At 42.2% G+C, this 19,016-nt stretch overlaps 1 protein-coding gene across 9 annotated transcripts in view; it reads right to left on the bottom strand.

Moving 5' to 3' along the window:
- The window catches only part of GRIP1 (glutamate receptor interacting protein 1), a 556,578-nt gene that overhangs the window by 110,433 nt on the left and 427,129 nt on the right, over positions 1-19,016 (bottom strand). For all 9 annotated transcript variants that reach the window (XM_073327851.2, XM_073327853.2, XM_073327848.2 and 6 more), the window contains 5 exons: positions 7,926-8,061; positions 6,795-6,940; positions 3,026-3,109; positions 1,925-2,000; positions 397-542 (listed from right to left, as the gene is read on the bottom strand). In XM_073327851.2, coding sequence (XP_073183952.1) covers positions 397-542; positions 1,925-2,000; positions 3,026-3,109; positions 6,795-6,940; positions 7,926-8,061 — 588 coding nt within the window. The remainder of the gene's footprint in view (positions 1-396; positions 543-1,924; positions 2,001-3,025; positions 3,110-6,794; positions 6,941-7,925; positions 8,062-19,016) is intronic.

The following is a 19,016-nucleotide window of genomic DNA, read 5'->3' as shown; positions in this document are numbered from 1 at the left end:
GATATTGGTGGTTGCATGACTTTTGCCATCGTGATGGCAGCTACACTGGCAAAATAAAATAAGGACTCCTGCTACAACAAGTAAACCTCCCATTTGTGCAATCTGGATAGAAATGCTTACACACTTTATCTACTTTGTACAAATGTAAGGTAGTCACTGAGAGTGTTCCTTTGCTAGGATCCACAGGATGGTTTCACTGTACAAACCATGAAATATCAAGTCTCTAAATTACAATACTGCTCACCTCTCCATGGAACAAAAAATATTTATGAGAAGGTGCTGATGGGAATATCTGAGGTATAACTGGTCATAACCAATTTTGAAGTAGCTTATCAGGAATGGATAGCAGAATGTCACAGATGGTTGCCAGAATTAAAGCTCAGAATTTCAACATACCCATTACTGAGACATCATATTCTATCAGCAGAGTTGCTTCCTGTCCACACTGTTTCAGTATACTCATGGCTTCAGCATGTGACGTTCCAAGGAGTCGAATTCCATCAACACTCAGCAACCTGTCACCAGGTTTGATTGTGCCCTCTCTGAAGAGAAATTAAAGGAACAGTCCTTATTAATTTAATATCAGGTAGTTTAGAGATAATAGCCACTTATGCAAAGCAATTCACTCACGTCCCTTTTGACATCTATCCCACTTGACTTTACTCTGAATATTTACTTTGACAGTAAAAAGGTTCAAGGGTCATTGTGAAAAGGAAATGGCTTTAATCGGAAAATCAGTGATGGGAAAAACTACCCATCACTAAATAATCAAGTCATAGTGGACTGCTATTAGGTATTGTTTTTTTATAATATGCTCTCTCTCTCTCTCTATCTATCTCTCTCACTCTCTCTCACACACACACACTCATGAAAAAGCAGATTGCTAACTGTAAGGGATCACCTCCTGATTTTCATCCCTCAACACCATTTGGACAGTTCTCTTCTTCCCCGCTTGCTATCTGAAAGAAAATTGGCTAGCAATGCCATGTACTCTCGTAGGCATATATCACAACATATCCTGAATTATAAGAGGAAATGAAAGTATTCCTATTCTTAACCCAGGTTTCAGAGAAAAGGGCAGGGAGGGAGAGAAACAGAAAAAAAAAGATGACGGATCTCTTGAACTTTTGTTATTTATTAATTTTAGCCAGAGACAAAATTTCTAAGCATAAGCCAGAGAACTCAGCATCCTTTAAAGAAACTGTGCGTTTAGTTCCTTTAGTGTTTTAAGGACACCAGTGCCATTTCTGAAAATGTAACTGACATATAGAATCACTCATCAAAATAGCTTTTTTCTCCTTTTTTTACAGACATGGGATTTATATATATGTATATACCGAGAGAGAGAGAGAAAATATGCTAATAGGGCCACATCCTAAACTCCTTACTCAGGACTGACTGAGTGGGAGAGTGGGAGTTAAGCCTTGGAAAGGACTGAGCATGAATGCAGGTCAGGATTGGCTCTAATGTTTGCCCAGAAAAAAAACCCACACATCTAGATCATTTGTTTCTGTAGTGCAAGAGAAATACATTTTGAAATACAGTGTGGAATTAAACTGTACATTAAGGTTGCACTATGCATCAAAAGGTTGTTTGAAAGCTGTGAAGAGCATGCGATAATCCCATCATAGCATTTTTTTAGGATTTCTAATTCATCTCTCTCTTTATGTATATATATTTTAAGTGTGTGACAGGCAATTCTGAAACAAGCAGCTTAGTCTCTTAATTAAAATTCATGCTATGTTATCATGCGCCAACTTCCTATGGTTGCCTATTGTTATTACAATGAAATGCATAATTTTTTAATTTCAAAGGATTGGTTTTGAATGTGTCTATTGTACTCCACAGATGTCTGCCTTAACTTCTGCCCCAGACAATCTAACCTTTCTCTCTTTCTCTTGCTACAGAGGAAAATGAATTGTACCTGTCAGCAGGTCCTCCAGGTCTAACACATGTTATTACAACAGGACGAGATTTATTTCTGTCATCATGTGCTCCACCTAGAAAAGGGAATAAAACACCCTCGTACTTTTTTTTTTTTTAAATGAAAACTCATTTCCAAAATACAATTCCAAAGGTTTGCAGCATGCACACTTACAGACTGGTTAGAAAAGCAAGAATGATTAAGCCACTGAAATACACCTACATAGCTGCATATGTGGATTGTGCTATGCTAGTTTAGAATACAGGTGATTCCTACTCTACTGCTCCTTTAGAATTGGATTTGTTAAATGGGGATATTAATTTCTTAACCCCTCCACCCCCAAATTCATTCCTTTTTTGTTCTCAGTACACCCTCTTTACGCCAACATTAGCACTAGGTATCCTGGATACTTCGCTGTACCAGGGAGGGGAAAATCTGTACTTAGAAGAGCACAACAATGACCACTGGGAGACCCTACGCATTGAAAAAGACCCAGGACACTGCTTTCCCTGAAGTTAGGGTTCTGTTACAGGTTCCATGGCCTGCAATGTACAGGAGGACAGACTAGTAGATCATGATGGCCCCTTCGGACATTGAAGTCTATGAGCTAATAAACTCCTACAATTTACCATAGGAGTGTCATTGTCTAAAAGCTGCATAAAAATTTTCTGTTCTCTAATTCAGCATGAAGACTCTCATTCTACTATAGAGACTGGGGATGTTTCTCAACTATAAATCAAATTTTAATAGCTAGCTTATACAAATAGTGTATAAGATATCTCCTTTAAGAGCCCTGATCCCATTGCAAATGGCAAACTTCCTATTTACTTCACTGGGACCAGGATTTGGCCTTGTGCGACCCAAAGTCAGGTATGTTATTGGCATAGTGGATTCATTACTATTGCTCCATAAATAAAAATGTATACCAGTTCATAAACACAGTACATTAAGTACAGAAGAAATCATGCATTAATCACACAGGATTTACAAACCGTAGACAACAAATCTTGAAATATGATTGCATGGTATCATAAAAACTTATTGCTATTTTGCTTGTGTTCATCTAGAAATTCAGATTATTCATGTTTAGGGATAACTTACCTCGTATTACAAACCCAAAAGTGTTCCCTTCTTTATGTAAAGTAACTTCCACCGTTCTAAATATGACACCCGATCCTTGTACAGCTGAAAGATTTAAAAGAAAAGCTTTGTCTAATTATACTCATAGCTCTGCACTGCTTCCAAGCAAGCTCTTACATTTCTGATCATACAACTGGAAGAATTCAACTACAAAAGATAGTGTTTAAAAGCTGTAATTTAACTATTTTAACTTACTGAGAACATTGTAGATCAGATCTTTAGCTAGTATAAACTGGCATAGACCCACTGAGTTCAATGGAGAGCGATTCCACCTGACAGCCACTGAGGGATCTGGCTCTCCGTGTTTGAAGGTCTACATTGCCCACTCCTTTTAGCAGTGTGTAGAGTACATATACTACACACCCGCCTAGCACAGGTATAAATAGCAGTGTAGATGGGGAGGTACTGCCTAGGCAAGCAGATAAGGACATGCCTGAACCCTGTAGGTATGCACCCTACTTGGTCAGGCAGTGCTTCTCAGCTGCTTCCACCCCCCAAACTCTTCCCCCCGTCCCGCCCCATACACTGCTATTTTTTGCAGTGTAATGTCCTGCTGCCTCTCCACTGCTGGAGTCCTTCTCTATTGCAGGAAAAGGGTCCAGCAGTTCCTTGTGGCAGGGAAAGGCTCCAGCAGCCGGGAGCTAGCTGTCAGAGCCTTTCCCCACGGCAGTGAAAGACTCCAGCAGCAGGGAAAACCTCTGGCAGGGCAGAGGCAATGGAAAGGCTCTGGCAGTTCCCCACTGATGAACCTGTCCTCACTTCCTCACCCCAGACAGAGCCTTTCACTGATGCGTGCATCTACACACCATAGCATGGACACAGCCTGCTTTTCACTACACTGTGTTATTATACATGCCCTACTTGCCATGCCAGGGGTGTGCACTGAGGGACAAAGATATCAAGTCAATTGCTTGAGGTCAGTTAAAGAGTCAGTTGCTCAACCCAGAACCCGTCACTCTTGTTGCTCAAAAGGTATAATCAAGATTTTTAGGATACAAATCTCACCAACATTAAGCTTATTTTTTTGACACTGCAAAATCAGTTGTTTCCAGAGGCCTGTTGAAATCAGTTGAAAGGGCTGGTGCATAAACCAAGATGGTTAGGGACAATAAGCCATTGTATGAAAGTCGAAGATGTTGTTGTTAAGAAACAAAAAGCCATTTACATTTAATTGCTAATAGAAAAAACTTTGGAAGAAGTGGGGAATTCACTGTTTCCAAAAAACGCAAAAATCAACAGGAGGAACATTTGCAAGTTTCTACCAGGGTCTTACAAACAAGGGAGCACACAAGGAATTAAAAAATTACTTAACAGCATTGTTCCATGTTGGACTTGCAATTCGCATTGCTGCAGTGTAAATAGTTAAAAGGTCAGGATGCTGTTAATAAAGGCCATACTAAAGGTCTCTGTGGACAGAGGGGACAAAATTCTGGTGCATCCACGAAATACAGAGAGGGGTCCCTCACCTACATATTGGGTTCTGTGCAAAATGGAAGGTGTGGACAGGAATAATGGGAGTACCATTCTCTGCAGCACTGACCCCGTCACAAGGATTCTGTGAGTAAATTAATGCTTACTCCATCATTACTACTCCACTGGGGGGTGCCCCCACAGTCTGAAACCACAACTACCCCATCTCCCCCAGTAGTGCAGTTTCAGTATGCTGGGGGGATGACAAGGTCTGCAAAGCATAAGTTGATATACAGAAATATTCCTACTATATTACAAGGCATAGAACATATAACATTCAGTGGATGTCTACAGGGATAGCTAGGATGCTATTATTTAGTCTCGTTACCAGCTACATTTGCACAAAGAGGTCAGAAATTCTGAAAACTTAAATGAATGGTTATGGTTACCACTATAACATAGCATGACAGACACACATTTCAACTGACCAACATATACCAACAGTGCCTAAACTAGAAATTAGATTTGGTTAGCTTCAAAAGACAAAAAATGCTAGTAAAATAACCACATGCACTGCTTAATTTATTTAATTCAAATATCCTAATTCGGAACACAAAGTTCAGTTATCCTCAACAACCACTAATCAAATTCAAAATTCAAATTCAAAGCACATTAAGGAAGCTGCCAAAAGTTCATAAAAAAATACTTCAATAATGAGAGTTAATTACCAGCAGCTAGAACACAATGGGGTTCATTAACCCTTGCCCCTTGAGGCACCATAATGCATCAGGAATGTAGAGAGATCAATGGGATGCTCTGCTTCCAGTATGCTGCAACCCTTTGTTCAGGCAGAAAAGTCCTAGCAAGCTGGTTCTGCAGGTCTTCCTGCCTTTTCTTGCCCAGCATCCGTGAAAACAGACCTTTCCTACCTGATGGGTGATATGAGGGAGCACCTACTTTTCGTAGTCGGCTGTCAGAGCTTCAGCCGCTAGCCTTATGCCAGCCAGCTGCCACTAACAGTCCCTCCAATTCCAGTCCCCACCGTTCCATCTCATCATCACTCCAACTACCACTACCCACCCGATTCCTCCCAACTGCCACTAATTCTCTCCCTCTCTCACACACAGACCTTAAAAAAACTGGGGATGGATGGGCTAAGGAAAGAGGGAAGGAAGATGTTAAGTAGGTCTGCACGTACTTTTTTTCATAACACCACCCAAATTAGGTAAAGTCAGCTAGCTTTGGGTGTCAACATGAACTTGAATCTTGGAGTCCATTTTGGACAGCTTGAGGTCCTCCATTCACTCACTCAACCACACAGCTCCCAGCACATCCCCCCGTCTGCTTAAAACAACTCTCCATGCCTGATGTCTTCAGGGGGCAGGTGATCTGCTGGCCAGCTCTCTCCCTCACTCTTAGACTCACCCTTTCCCCCATGACTAAACTCTTTAGGGAGGGACCATCTGGTCCACATCATCCCTCTTGCCTCTTCTGTAGTTTGCCTATTATACCAGTGCAACCTAACATACCTCTGAGCCTCAATCTGAGGCAGAGGTCAGTGAAGTGGCAGAGACACAAAGAACAGCAATGTTTGTACACTGAGAGGCAGGCAGGTCTCCTATCACCCAGAAAATCCTTATCATGAATCTGTTGAGGGTTTGGACTTGAAGAGGACAGGAGGGGGAAAGGAGTGAGTTGGCAGTCCCTGACGATGTTATGGGGTGAGCAGGTCACTACTCAATCATGACCCCAGAAGTCACAAAGGTAAGGTATTCAGCAGAGAGGATTTTGTGGGGCTATATGCATGGAAGGAGACTGCATCTTAAAAGGAGGAAGGCAGGGGCACTGGTAAAACTAATGGGCGCTATTATCTTCTTGAGATATCTTACCGCTAAAACAAAAAGATGGAGAGGAACTGAAGACAGAAGTACAGGGGCAACAGGAAACAAAAGTGGAGGTTCGAGTTCCTGTTCTCTTCCCCCACCCTACTCCATAGCTGTCTTGCCTCTGAATATATCAGATGTATTTCCCAATACCCTCAGTTAATGGTCATCTCCAAAGTTATGGGGAAGCAGTGAATAAGAAGTAGGTACAAACTGTTTACGTTGTCTGTATTTGAAAGCTGACTTTCAATGCGACTTGTGCTCCTCAGCCATTTAGGCAATTTTGAAAATCCACACTACATAATCATTTGATTTGACCATTTCTGCACTCTGCAATAATTGTAGTGGAAACACACATTTTTAAAACCTCTTATTGAAAATGTACGTTCTGTTATTCTTTGTGTAAGATGATTTCAGTTTACGCGTCCATTACTTACAGACTGGAGGGAGCTCATACTCCACTTCAAGAACAACCCTCTCGCCAACGTTCTTGAGGAGGCTGATGATTTCGTCATGGCGAAATTTTGTCAGGTTGATTCCATTCACAGATTTGATGTAGTCTCCCACATCCAGCTGGTCACTTCTGCAACAGACACATGTTATCTTCCATAAACTTGTATGCCATGTTGCCAGATTAGCAGACTTGCTTTCAATTACATTTTTAGTGTTGATAAAAATGAATCTTGCCACACAACTAAATTCAACCAAGCAAAACCCTTCTTGTGCTGATTTTCCAAATAGCAGAGTGACATTTCAAGAATTTAATCTAATATAATACATAAAATATATACAAAGAAGAGAAGTATTAGAGTCTTAAATTTTGATGTAGGAAATCAGGAATGCATAACCATGCCAGTTACAGTACTCAGCTATACCTGGGATGATTTCTCTTCCTTCATGTGCTCTTTTAACCTCCCTCCCCCGCCCCCCCCCCACACACCACCCGCCACCTCTCTCTGCTTGGGCTACTGCCAGAAGTATTTTCTGGACAAGTTATTGCCTCCACAGCCAACATCACAACTACAGCAGGTAAGCCAGAGCCCATCGGCACATATTCTGCTCAGTTACTTGGAATGATTTGCCTTAAACTGGGTCTCTCCAGCTGCATCTCCCCCCAGTTACAACTTGTTCCGCTTTCTCTGTAGCCAGTGAACTATGGTGTTTTTTTTAAAAAAATCTTCAATAAACAGGTCATCAACAGTCGTTTGAAACTATAATACCACCTTATCTGAGCTTTTCAACTATATTTTTTCCTTAACATTATATATAATGTGTTTTTGTAGGTTTTATTCGAGGACAACAATTCATTAAATTTAAACCATTTATAAGAAATTAAATTATTCTTGAAATGATGCATCATCAGTATTTCTGGCTTTTTATCAGAGCAGCCTTGAGGGACGCAATGGTTCAACTACTACTGAAATGTTTCTTATATGCTTCTCTGCTCTGATGTGCTGCCTTACAGATGCTGGTAGTCACTTATTTATTAGTGACCTTTTTGATGTGGTATGTATTTTTTTGAAGCAATCACATCTTATAATGTATTTTGTGGCTTGAGATGTGGTTACCTAGCAGCGATTCCTCCTTGACGAAGGTTAGATACTCTTGGTTTCCCATCCTTGTCAATTCCACCCGATACCGTAAGCCCTAGGGTGGTGCCTTCTTTTTTCATTAATTCAACTATTGTTGAGCCCTTGAATTCCTCTGTTGAAAGAAAATTATTGGCATTATTAAAATTTAAATAGTATCACAGATGTTGCTATTTTCTTTAAAAACTATTTCACCTACCTCCCAAGGAAGTAATTTTGTATTTTAATAGTGAAAAATGTGTATATCTGCCTGCTTTTTATATTACAATTCACAGGCTTGGGCCACAGGGCTCTATGTATAGATAAATCTGATGTAGATATTCCATAACAGGTTATTAAAAAATGCACCAATAGGCTAGTATACTCCAGACCGATAAATACAAAGTGTGCCAAGGCTTACATAAAAGGTAATTTTTCTGTATTCTATTTCACATTCTCAAATCACTTTCTTTTCTTTGATTTCTCTTTCTAAAACCAAGGTTTAAATTATACACTTTTGTTGGATAACAAATTGCTGGGATAAAATAAATAGCGAGCAAATGATGTAACTGAATTTTGGATCCAGACTAATTTTGAGGCCATTACTATATGTCAATGCTAACCAGAATAATCAGGCATAATAAGATTTCAGGAAGAAATAAAATGTATCAGGTCCAATCAGTTCTCTCTCTAAGGTAAACAGAGTTCCACTTTCATCTACGGATGAAAGGTGTTTCTTAAATGCTATTCTAACTGTTATTAATGTAAGATCCAGTTCTGTCAGCTTTATATTGAGTATCACCTTTCTCTACAAATAGTCTGACTGATATTAACGGGACACTTGCAGAGTCAAGTGCTAATCCTATGATTAAGGGTGGTAGAATCTGGCTCATAAGTGTCCAATAATGCCATACAGAATGCCTTATCTTCTAAAGCCTGATTTTGAAAGGTAGCCTCAAATATAATTATTTGGGCACAATTTTGCACCCACAATTGCCAATGCACAATCAGAGGTTGAATGGGGTCCCATTTACAGGCAGGGCCTCAAGATACACAGACTTAAGTAATTAGCCTCTCACAGTTTGTATGGTAACTTCCAACTTGTCTGTATGTATATATATATATCTTACTATATGTTCCATTCTATGCATCCGATGAAGTGGGCTGTAGCCCACGAAAGCTTGTGCTCTAATAAATTTGTTAGTCTCTAAGGTGCCACAAGTACTTCTGTTCTTTTGTGGATACAGACTAACACAGCTACTACTCTGAGCCTTATAAATGTGTGTTTTAAAAGTAGTGGGGTGTATCTACAACAAAGTGTATCATAATAGTCAGTGAGACTCCTCAAAATGCACTGAAAAACGTATCCCCGTAAATCAATACATTCTAGCCCTAGGAGACACCATGGAACAAAATATTGCTGTGCTTTTTTTCCCCTTTATAAAAATCTGAGAGTGAATTTAGTGCCCATGAAAGTAAGTTAATGGTGGTACTAGCCTGAGCCAAGCATATTGTGCATTTGTCTGGATAGGATGTAAGATTCTTTATAGAGCAGTGCCGATGCAATATCGTTGACTTGTAAACATCCCTGCTATTCCAGTCCTAAGAGAGAGGAGGAGACTGGCAATTGTGGCCAATTGTGCGGTTGTTTATAAGGATGTGCACAAATGAGGACAAGGAAAGGTCTGCCAACCTTATTTTAATTCGCAACTAATATGGGAACTGAAATTAGAAAAGAAAGTTCTATTATTTGTCAAACTTCAGAGTGGAATAAAGGACATGAGTTTAGAAAATTCAATGAATCGTAGCCTAAGGCTGAACATACTTATAGTTCTATTTTCCATAATCAGCTATAATAGAGACCTCAGTGGGTTAGGTAGCTTAGTGGTTTGTGCCCTTAGTACCAACTCCACCCCTTGGGCAGGTCTTGTAGTCCAGGACCTCTTTTAATCAGAAGTGCAGTGAGGTGGACAGCGGTAGGGGAGCCCAGGTCTGCTCACTCCACCAAGCTGTGACCCAGGGCCAAAGGAGGGTCAGCAGTGTCTGGTCCCCACAGGTACCCTCCAAGTTACCCTCCCTAGGCCTCTTCCTACTGTCTGCTGTTCTTCCCCAGCTTCCAGTTCAACATGATGTGAAAAGAAAAAGCTGCTGAGACACAGAACAGGATGTTCCTCTCCTTTGAATTCTTGAGATAGCACAACTCTGAGTCTGACATTGGATGCATCTGTTTGGAGAATAAAGGGTTTTGAGAAGTCTGGGTGGAATAGTACTAGCTCCCGGGTCAACTGGTCTTGTAGTGTACTAAATGCCTCGCCACAGCTTTTGGTCCAATGGCCCCTTTTAGTCAGCTCTCCTTCACCAGGTCTGTCAAAGGGGCAGCAATGGTCGTGAAGTTTGCGATGTACTATCACTAGTACCCCACTAATCCCCCCAAATGCTGGACTTGCTTTTTTGTGGAAGGGATGGGGCAGCCCTTTAGGGCTTGGTCTTTGTCCACCAGGGTTTGTAGCTGCCCTCCTCCCATCACAATATACTCTGGGTAGGTGACTTCTTGGGTCGCCAGCCAACACTTGGTTGTGTTTACCATCAAACCTGCCTTCTTGAGAGCCCGTAACACCGCACCAATGTGCCTCATATGCTCAGCCCAGCTCTCACTGTACATGACAATATCGTCAATGCAGATGGCCACAGTACATGACCCATGTGGCCACAGTACTCTATCCATCAGCCACTGGAAAGGAGACAGTGACCCCATGAAGTCTAGAGGGCATGGTTTCGCAGAGAAGGTCTTTTTTTCTTCTTTAGACTTAGGTGTCAAGGGGATTTGCTAACATGAACAATGACAGCTCCCATTCCTGACTGGATAGGAAGGTCTTGCAGTATCTGGTGGCATAGTCCAAGATTACCAATATGTATTTGTGCCCTGCTGCAGACTTCTCTATAGGCCAGGATCACGTCTATGCCTGTTCTCTTAAAGAGTACTTCCACAATGGCTTTTGGGACCTTTTTCTGGCCTGTCCACTGACTTTATGGACATGAAGCATAATAGTCTCATACCTCTTCAAGGATGCCTGGCCAGCAGAACCTCATGGTCACACTGTCAAGAGTCTTCTTCCTCCCCAAGTGACCTCCACATGGGGCTGTATGGGCCAACTGCAGCACCCCCTTCCAGAATTTCTTATTTTTCCTGTCTTAGGATCCTTCATTGCCTGGTATGCCATCTCCCCTATCAGTTAAAAATGAGGCCACTGTTTTAACTGCTGTGTGTTCAGTGCTTTGCCACCTGCATGGGTGAGTTGCTCATAAACAGTGCTCAGGGTTGGGTAATTTCTTCTTTCTTCCACAAAGTCCCCCTCATTGGACAGCAGGTCTAGGTTGAAAGGTGGTGGAGAATGCTTATGACCCAAGTTGGGTTCAGGCAATGGGTCCTTTATCCATGAAGATGGTCCTACTCGAGGGTGTTGGTCCTCCAAGCCCCAACCTTCTTGTGGCCCCCTCTTGGCCACCGTGGCTTCCCCTGCCTTCCTTGGTCTTCCGGCTCCAGCTCTGCCTTTTTTACAGGGGCGTCTGACTACCCTTTGACCACTTCTTCAAAGAACTTCCAGTTGTGCCCAAGTATGACCAGGTAGGCCAGGTCTTTTGCCAATCCAACCTGCATCATTTCAGTATGTTCTTGCATGGCCAGTTGTACTTCTCTTTGGATAGAATTGTACATCTCCATGGATACACAGGAGATAGATTATGTCCCCAGTTGTACCTCCTGTCCTCAGCAGCCTCTCCCAGACCAAAGTCTGACTACGGACTGAGTTTATCATACCATATACTGCTACGCCATTCATTTGTACTGGGACCAAGATCTTCCCAGGGCCCCTCTTCCAAGCCCTGTTATCGGCTGTCCAGGTCTGCCCATAATCACAGTCCATGAATAAGAAGCCCTTTCTGCAATGTCCTTACTGAACACATACAAAACAGCTCCTGGAGGGAGGAATTGGTCTCTCTGTTGATTCTCTCAAGGGGAGAAATTCCTTTGGATAAGGTCATTGAGCCAGGCCAACCACAGCCCTCTTGGTCAGTGGAGGGTGGACTTCCAGGCTCTTCTCTTGGCCTTTGTGCCCCCGTCCACTAGGGTTGGGTATCCAAGCCTCCCTAATTAAGTTTGTCGGAGTTTGGGCATTGGTGCTCTGTGGGGACTGGGGCTTCATAGGACTGACTTTTGGAGTTTCTGCCTCTAGCCCGAGGGACATTAGGTAGATCTCTGTCAATGACACTTGCCTCGACCAAAGTTTCTGACCAATGTCTTACCACCCACTTTCACACCCCCTCTGGAAGGATTTAAGTGAATTGTTCTACAATGATCTTTTCTGTCACCTGGTCTGCTGTACACATCTCTGGCTGGAGCCAACACCAGCAGTGTTTCTTCAGAGTCTGGGTGACGGCCCATGTCTGTGCGGGGGAAAATTACTCAAGGTGGAACTGCTGTCGGTAGGTTTCTAGTGAGATGCTGGAGGCATCTAGAATGGCTGCTTTGACATTAGAGTAGTCCTGAGCAGTTGTTGCATCGAGATCCGATACACCTCTTGGGACAGTGTGGTCAAGTAGGGGGCCAACAGAGCACCCTAGCTCTCTTTTGTCTATGACAGCCGGGCTCTCCAACATGACCAGGAATGCCTCAGGGTCATCTGTGGGCCCCATTTTGGTTAGCTTCACCGGAATGCCTGGGCTTTCATCAGCGTTCCTCCAACCAATGGTTAGACTCAAGGCTGCCTCGGGTGATTGTAGGAGCATCGCCACCTGCTGGACTAGTTGCTGCTGTTCCGGCTGCTGTGCCATCTGCTGCTGTTGCTGGGTAGCGAGCTGCTAGAGCAGTTGGCTCTGCTGTTGCAGGTTTTCGAGAACCCATTTTAGCAGTTTCTCTACATCCATCCCTGTCTTTTTCCCCCCACCTCCTTTCTGGTCTACTATCAGGCCTGGGACACTATGATGCCCACACTCTCCACCAAATGTAATAGAGTCCTTGTGGGGTTTAGCTGGCCTAGCACTTAGTGCAATTAGTGGACCCCCCTCCGAGAAAGCAAGTCTTGCAGTCCAGGCCCTCTTTTAATCGGAGGTGCAGTGAGGTGCGCAATGGTAGGGGAACCCAAATCCGCCCTTCCACTGGGCTCTGACCCAGGGCCCTAGGAGGGTCGGTAGTATCTGCCCTTGACGGTGCCCTCCAGGTTACCCTCCTTGGGTCACTTCCTACCATCTGCTGGTCTTCTCCAGCTTCCAGTCCACTATAAGGTGAAAAGAAAAAAAAAGGCAACCAAACCGTCAGCCCCAACTGGGCTCACCATACAGTTTTAGTCCCTGAGAGAGGCTTCTCTGGTGCTCCTGTCAGGAGCATTCAGGGGAGGTCTGTCCTCCACTCCAGGCTCCCGCTTCTGATCTGGGTTGCTCCCTTTTCAACCCTTTCTCCAATTGGACCATGCTCTATGGGGCTGGATGGGTGGGACTAGCTGGGTACAGTACTTTCTTTTAATCCCTTCCAGTCCAGTGGGGGGTTTGAATAACCTATTACACCATCTAAAAGGTATTAAGCAAGCTGGTAATATATCATCAAAACAGATCTGTGATATGAACCAAAACAGTTATTTTAAGGTCAAAAGTTAAGAAAGAAAATATGACAAAGTTTGTAAATGCCAATGTTTCAGCTTTTCAAATACGTTTTAGAAGTTTTCCAAAGCCACCAATAATATTAATAAAATATTACTGCAGGCCCCAGTAAGGGATTGGGTGCTATTACGGTAGACTTAGTACACACATACAATAAAAAGAAAATCTCTGCCCCAAAGAGGTTACAGTATAAGGGTGCTGAGCATGCAAAGACTTATATATATGTTTTACAAACTGTGAGTAGTCTACATGAGCTTACAATCTAAGTAAGGTGAATAAGTTACCCTTGGGTAAGTAAGTTATCCTTACCAGGTAAGCGTCAGCACGGGTGTGGATTTAACCAATATTTTTATATGTGCCATTCTACTGAAGACAAAAAGTGTCCTTTACATTTCCTGATTTTTACTCAGCACAGTACTTAGGCAACAAATATATAATATTTACTATAACAACGGAGCTCTGAAAACAATGTTATTTAAAAAAAAACAAACTCTTGAACTGAATGCTTCTCTCAGTTACACTGCTGCAATCCCATAATTGAATGAGTCTGCTTTTCATTAGAATCTTATTGGTGTTCTGAGGCCAAAATCTGTTCTGCACACCACAGAACTGTAAGTAACCACCATCCTGGAACAAGAAAATTTCAATGATAACAGAACAGGTGCTCAAATACAATGGTCATGAGTACCAGTATAAGAAGATAGATGGAGTTTTCTGGCAGTCTCAGGCGAGACAAATATAGAAAAGTTATGGATAGGATTTGAAAACTTTATTCATGTATGGTGAATAGGGGTCTTTTTCTGAATGAGTACCATTAATTTCTGCAAAATCCAAGCTTTCATTTAAAAAATTTCAAATCCTTCTGGCTGTGAAGAAATCCTTGAAATATGAATCAAACATCAACCAATACAGAGCTGTCTTTCTGAGTCTGCAGACAGACAGCTCCAGAGCCTCTCCTGATGACCACAGCTTGTCAAGCTGCAGCAGAATGAAAACTAACAAGTCATGTTACAGTAAAAGAATGAGAGACGACTAAGGCCTATGTCTACCCTAAAAATTTCTGCCAGTATAACTATACTGGCAAAAGCCTCCTAGTGTAGATGTAGCTTAGATCAGCAAAACAGTGCTTTTGCCTGCATAATTTACCCTGCAAAATAAGTTATACCAGCAAAAGCACTTTTATGTTGGTATAACTGTGTCTACACTAGGGTTTTTGTCAGCAGAGAAATCATGTAATTAAAAAAAAAAATCATACTCCCTAACTGATATTGCTTTACTGGACAAAGTTTCTCATGTGGATCTGACCTAAGTCACATGTAGTACCTAAGGAGCTGAAAGACAATATTTTACAATAAAATATAATACACAGAAAACAGGACCCAAGTGTTTTATTCATTTAAAACACCAGGGACATAACTCTGGGACATGGCAGCACAGATTTTTTTTTTCCCCACTCAGCTAAAAGGCTTAGTCCAGCAGTCTCAAACTTATTTACCTTAGGGTCAGTGCTAGTCCTCAAATCCTCCCAGCGGGCCAATAATGTCATTGACGATGGTGTTCATACCATCTCCCAGCCCGTTTCCCACCCTTTTCCCTCGCTCCCTTGGCCTCATGCTGCCCCGGCTGACTCTGGCTGGCGACCAGTGACGCTGCCTCCATTGCTGACTCTGCCCAGCGACTAGTGATGGTATCTCTGTCCCTCTCCCCCAGCCAATGGGAACTGTAGGGGGCGGCGCTTGCAGCAGACAGCCAGCAGTGTGGCTGCATGGTTCTCTCTTCCGCGGCTCTGCCAGCCACAGCAGGGATAGGGAACTGCTTGCAGTGAGTGGAGCTGCCCAAGCTGAATGACATGTTGCCAAGTGCAACCCCTGGGAAAGTCCCAGGAGCAGCAGGACGGAGCAATGTTCGGGGAAGGGGCATGTGAATCTCTCCTGCCCGCTCCCCTCCTGCCCCTCCATTGGCCGCAGCCATAAGGGCCAGATGAAAGAACTTTTTAAAAAGTTTCCGTGGGCTGCAGTGGGGAGGTTGTCGGGCCGCAGATGGCCTGCAGGCCAGGACTTTGGGACCCCTGGCTTAGTCCTCGGATTAATAGGTGTCAGGTACATTTCTGCAAGTCTTAGGTATGCAGACTGATACCTTTGAAGCCACCTCTCCAGGTCAGGAATATGACATACTGAGATGGTGGAGCAGCATGGCAAAGATAGTGAAGTTACTTGTGCTTTCCCATTCTGTGGACAGAGGGCCTCTGTCTCCAGGGCTGTCAATTTGGCCTCTTTCATAAATTCACTCCCAACATAAATACATAAAAAAATCAAGAAATGAAAAAAAAAATCCCACATGTGCGCCAGGTGAGTCCAACTGAATTTAGCTAGTAGAAAGAGAACACATCTACATTTTTAACAAGAGTCACAGGTGTATCATTTAACCTGGAAACAAAAATATATTTGGCAGACTATTGGAAACACTGCATAGTAAAATTTGCACTGTTATTTTTATGGAGGTCCTTTCAAATGAAGGAAAGAAACATTAAGTACATGACAGGGTCATCCAGCCCTACTGGAATAAGTCCATTAGTAGATTTCAGAAGTGAAACAGTTAACAATGGTGACATGTAAGGTTCTCCCTACTCTACAAAAATAACTGTTTAAACATGATTGTGAAACATGAGTGTAGCTCAATCCTTGTTAGTTTGTTTGGTTAAAAACCACACACAGAGATTAGGGAACTGTGTTTTAGCTTTGATATTGACCAAAGTTAAAATATAATTCCCTAACATATTCATAACATTTCTTTCCTGTCCACACAAAAGCCTCGTCTACAGTGAGGTTTTTGTCAAATTCTTCCAATAGTGTCCAAGCAGCAATGCCGCTTCACCAATGCTAGCAACAGTGGGAGTTCTAACCAACTGCTAATCTGTGAGGTTTTTAAATTACTGTCTTGTCTGGGCCTAGCTGTGACACAAGACCATTTCATACCAACTGGCAGAGGGCACAGAGGGTTCATAGAGCTATACAGGAATCCGATGGGTCAGATATATACATAATACTACATACTAATGTGTGAAGTATGGGAAATAAGCAGGAAGAACTTGAAATGCTAGTAAATAAACACAACTATGACACAGTTGGCATCACAGAGACTTGGTGGGATAATACGCATGACTAGAATATTGGTATAGAAGGGTACAGCTTGCTCAGGAAGGGCAGGCAGGGAAAAAAGGGAGGAGGTGTTGCCTTATAGATTAAAAGTGTATACACTTGGACTGAGGTTGAGATGGAAATCGGAGACAGACTTGTTGAAAGTCTCTGGGTAAGGACAAAAGGGGTAAAAAACAAGGGTGATGTCATGGTAGGGGTCTACTACAGACCACCTAACCAGGAAGAAGAGGTGGATGAGGCTTTTTTTAAACATCCAGCAAAATCACCCAAAGCACAGGACTTGGTGGTGATGGGGGATTTCAACACCCAGACATCTGTTGGGAAAATAACACAGCAGGGCACAAATTATCCAACAAATTCTTGGAATGTATTAGAGACAATTTTTTATTTCAGAAGGTGGAGAAAGCTATTAGGGGAGAGGCTGTTCAAGATTTGATTTTGACAGATAGGGAGGAACTGGTTGATAATTTGAAAGTGGAAAGCAGCTTGGATGAAAGTGATCCTGAAATGGTAGAGTTTGTGATTCTAAAGAATGGTAGGAGGGAGAACAGTAAAATAAAGTCACTGGATTTCAAGAAGGCAGACTTTAGCAAACTCCGGGAGTTGGTAAATAAGATCCAACAAAGCAAGTCTAAGGGGAAAAACAATTGAAGACAGTTGACAGTTTTTCAAGAGACATTATTAAGGGCACAAGATCAAACTATCCCACTGCAAAGGAAAGACAGGAAGTATGGCAAGAGACAACCCTGACTTAACCAGAAGATCTTCAATGATCAAAAAATAAAAAAGAGAGTCCAACAAAAAGTAGAAACTAGGTCAAATTAGAAAGGATGAATATAAACAAACAACACAAGTATGTAGGTACAAAATCAGAAAGGCCAAGGCACAAAAAAAGATCAAACTAGCTAGAGACATAAAGGGTAACAAGAAAACATACAAATACTTTACAAGCAACAGGAAGACCAAGGACAGGGTAGGCCCATTACTCAATGGGGGGAGGGGGGAAACAATAACAGAAAATGTGGAAATAGTAGGGGTGCTTAATGACTTCTTTGTTTCAGTTTTCACCAAGAAGGTTGGTGGTGATTGGACGTCCAACATAGTAAATGCCAGAGAAAATGAGGTAGGATCATAAAATCATAAGGTAGAAAATGAGGTAGGATCATAATAAAATAGGGAAAGAACAAGCTAAAATTACTTAGACAAGTTAGATATCTTCAAGTCACCAGGGCCTGATGAAGTGCATCCTATAACACTCAAGGAGCTGACTGAGGAGGAGGATTATCTTTGAAAAGTCATGGAAGACGGGAGAGATTTCAGAAGATTGGAAAAGGGCAAATATAGTGCCAATGTATAAAAATGAAAATAAGGACAACTCGGGAAATTACAGACCAGTCAGCTTAACTTCTGTACCCAGAAAGATAATGGAGCAAATAATTAAGCAATCAATTTGCAAACATCTAGATGATAATAAGGTGATAAGTAACAGTCAGCATGGATTTGTCAAGAACAAATTGTGTGAAACCAACCTGATAGCTTTCTTTGACAAGATAACACGCCTTGTGGATAGGGAGAAGTGGTAGACGTGATATATCTTGACTTTAGTAAAGCTTTTGATACTGTCTCATAAACCTTCTCATAAAGAAACTAGGGAAATGCAACCTAGATGGAGCTTCTATAAGTTAGGTGCATAACTGGTTGGAAAACCATTCCTTGGACAGTTGTTACGAGTGGTTCAGGGTCATGCTGGAAGGGAATAATGAGTGGGGTCCCGCAGGGATCAGTTCTGGGTCCAGTTTGTTCAATATCTTCATCAATGATTTAGATAAATGGCATCGAGTACACTTATAAAGTTTGCAGACGATACCAAGCTGGGAGGGGTTGCAAGTACTTTGCAGGATAGGATTAACATTCAAAATGATCTGGACAAACTGGAGAAATGGTCTGAGGTAAATAGGATCAAATTCAATAAGGACAAATGCAAAGTACTCCACTTAGGAAGGAACAATCAGTGGCACACATACAAAATAGGAAATAACTGCCTAGGAAGGACTACTGTGGAAAGGGATCTGGGGATCAAAGTGGACCACAAGCTAAATATGAGTCAGCAGTACATTACTGTTGCAAAAAAAAGTGAACATTATTCTGGGATGTATCAGCAGGAGTGTTACAAACAAGACACAAGAAGTAATTCCACTCTACTCTGTGCTGATTAAGCCTCAATTAGAGTATTGTGTCCAGTTCTGGGCACCACATTTCAGGAAAGGTGTGGACAAACTGG

Source organism: Lepidochelys kempii, chromosome 1 (genome assembly GCF_965140285.1).
Source record: "Lepidochelys kempii isolate rLepKem1 chromosome 1, rLepKem1.hap1, whole genome shotgun sequence".
Taxonomy (NCBI): domain Eukaryota; kingdom Metazoa; phylum Chordata; order Testudines; family Cheloniidae; genus Lepidochelys; species Lepidochelys kempii.
This window is presented reverse-complemented; position numbering and strand designations above follow the sequence as displayed.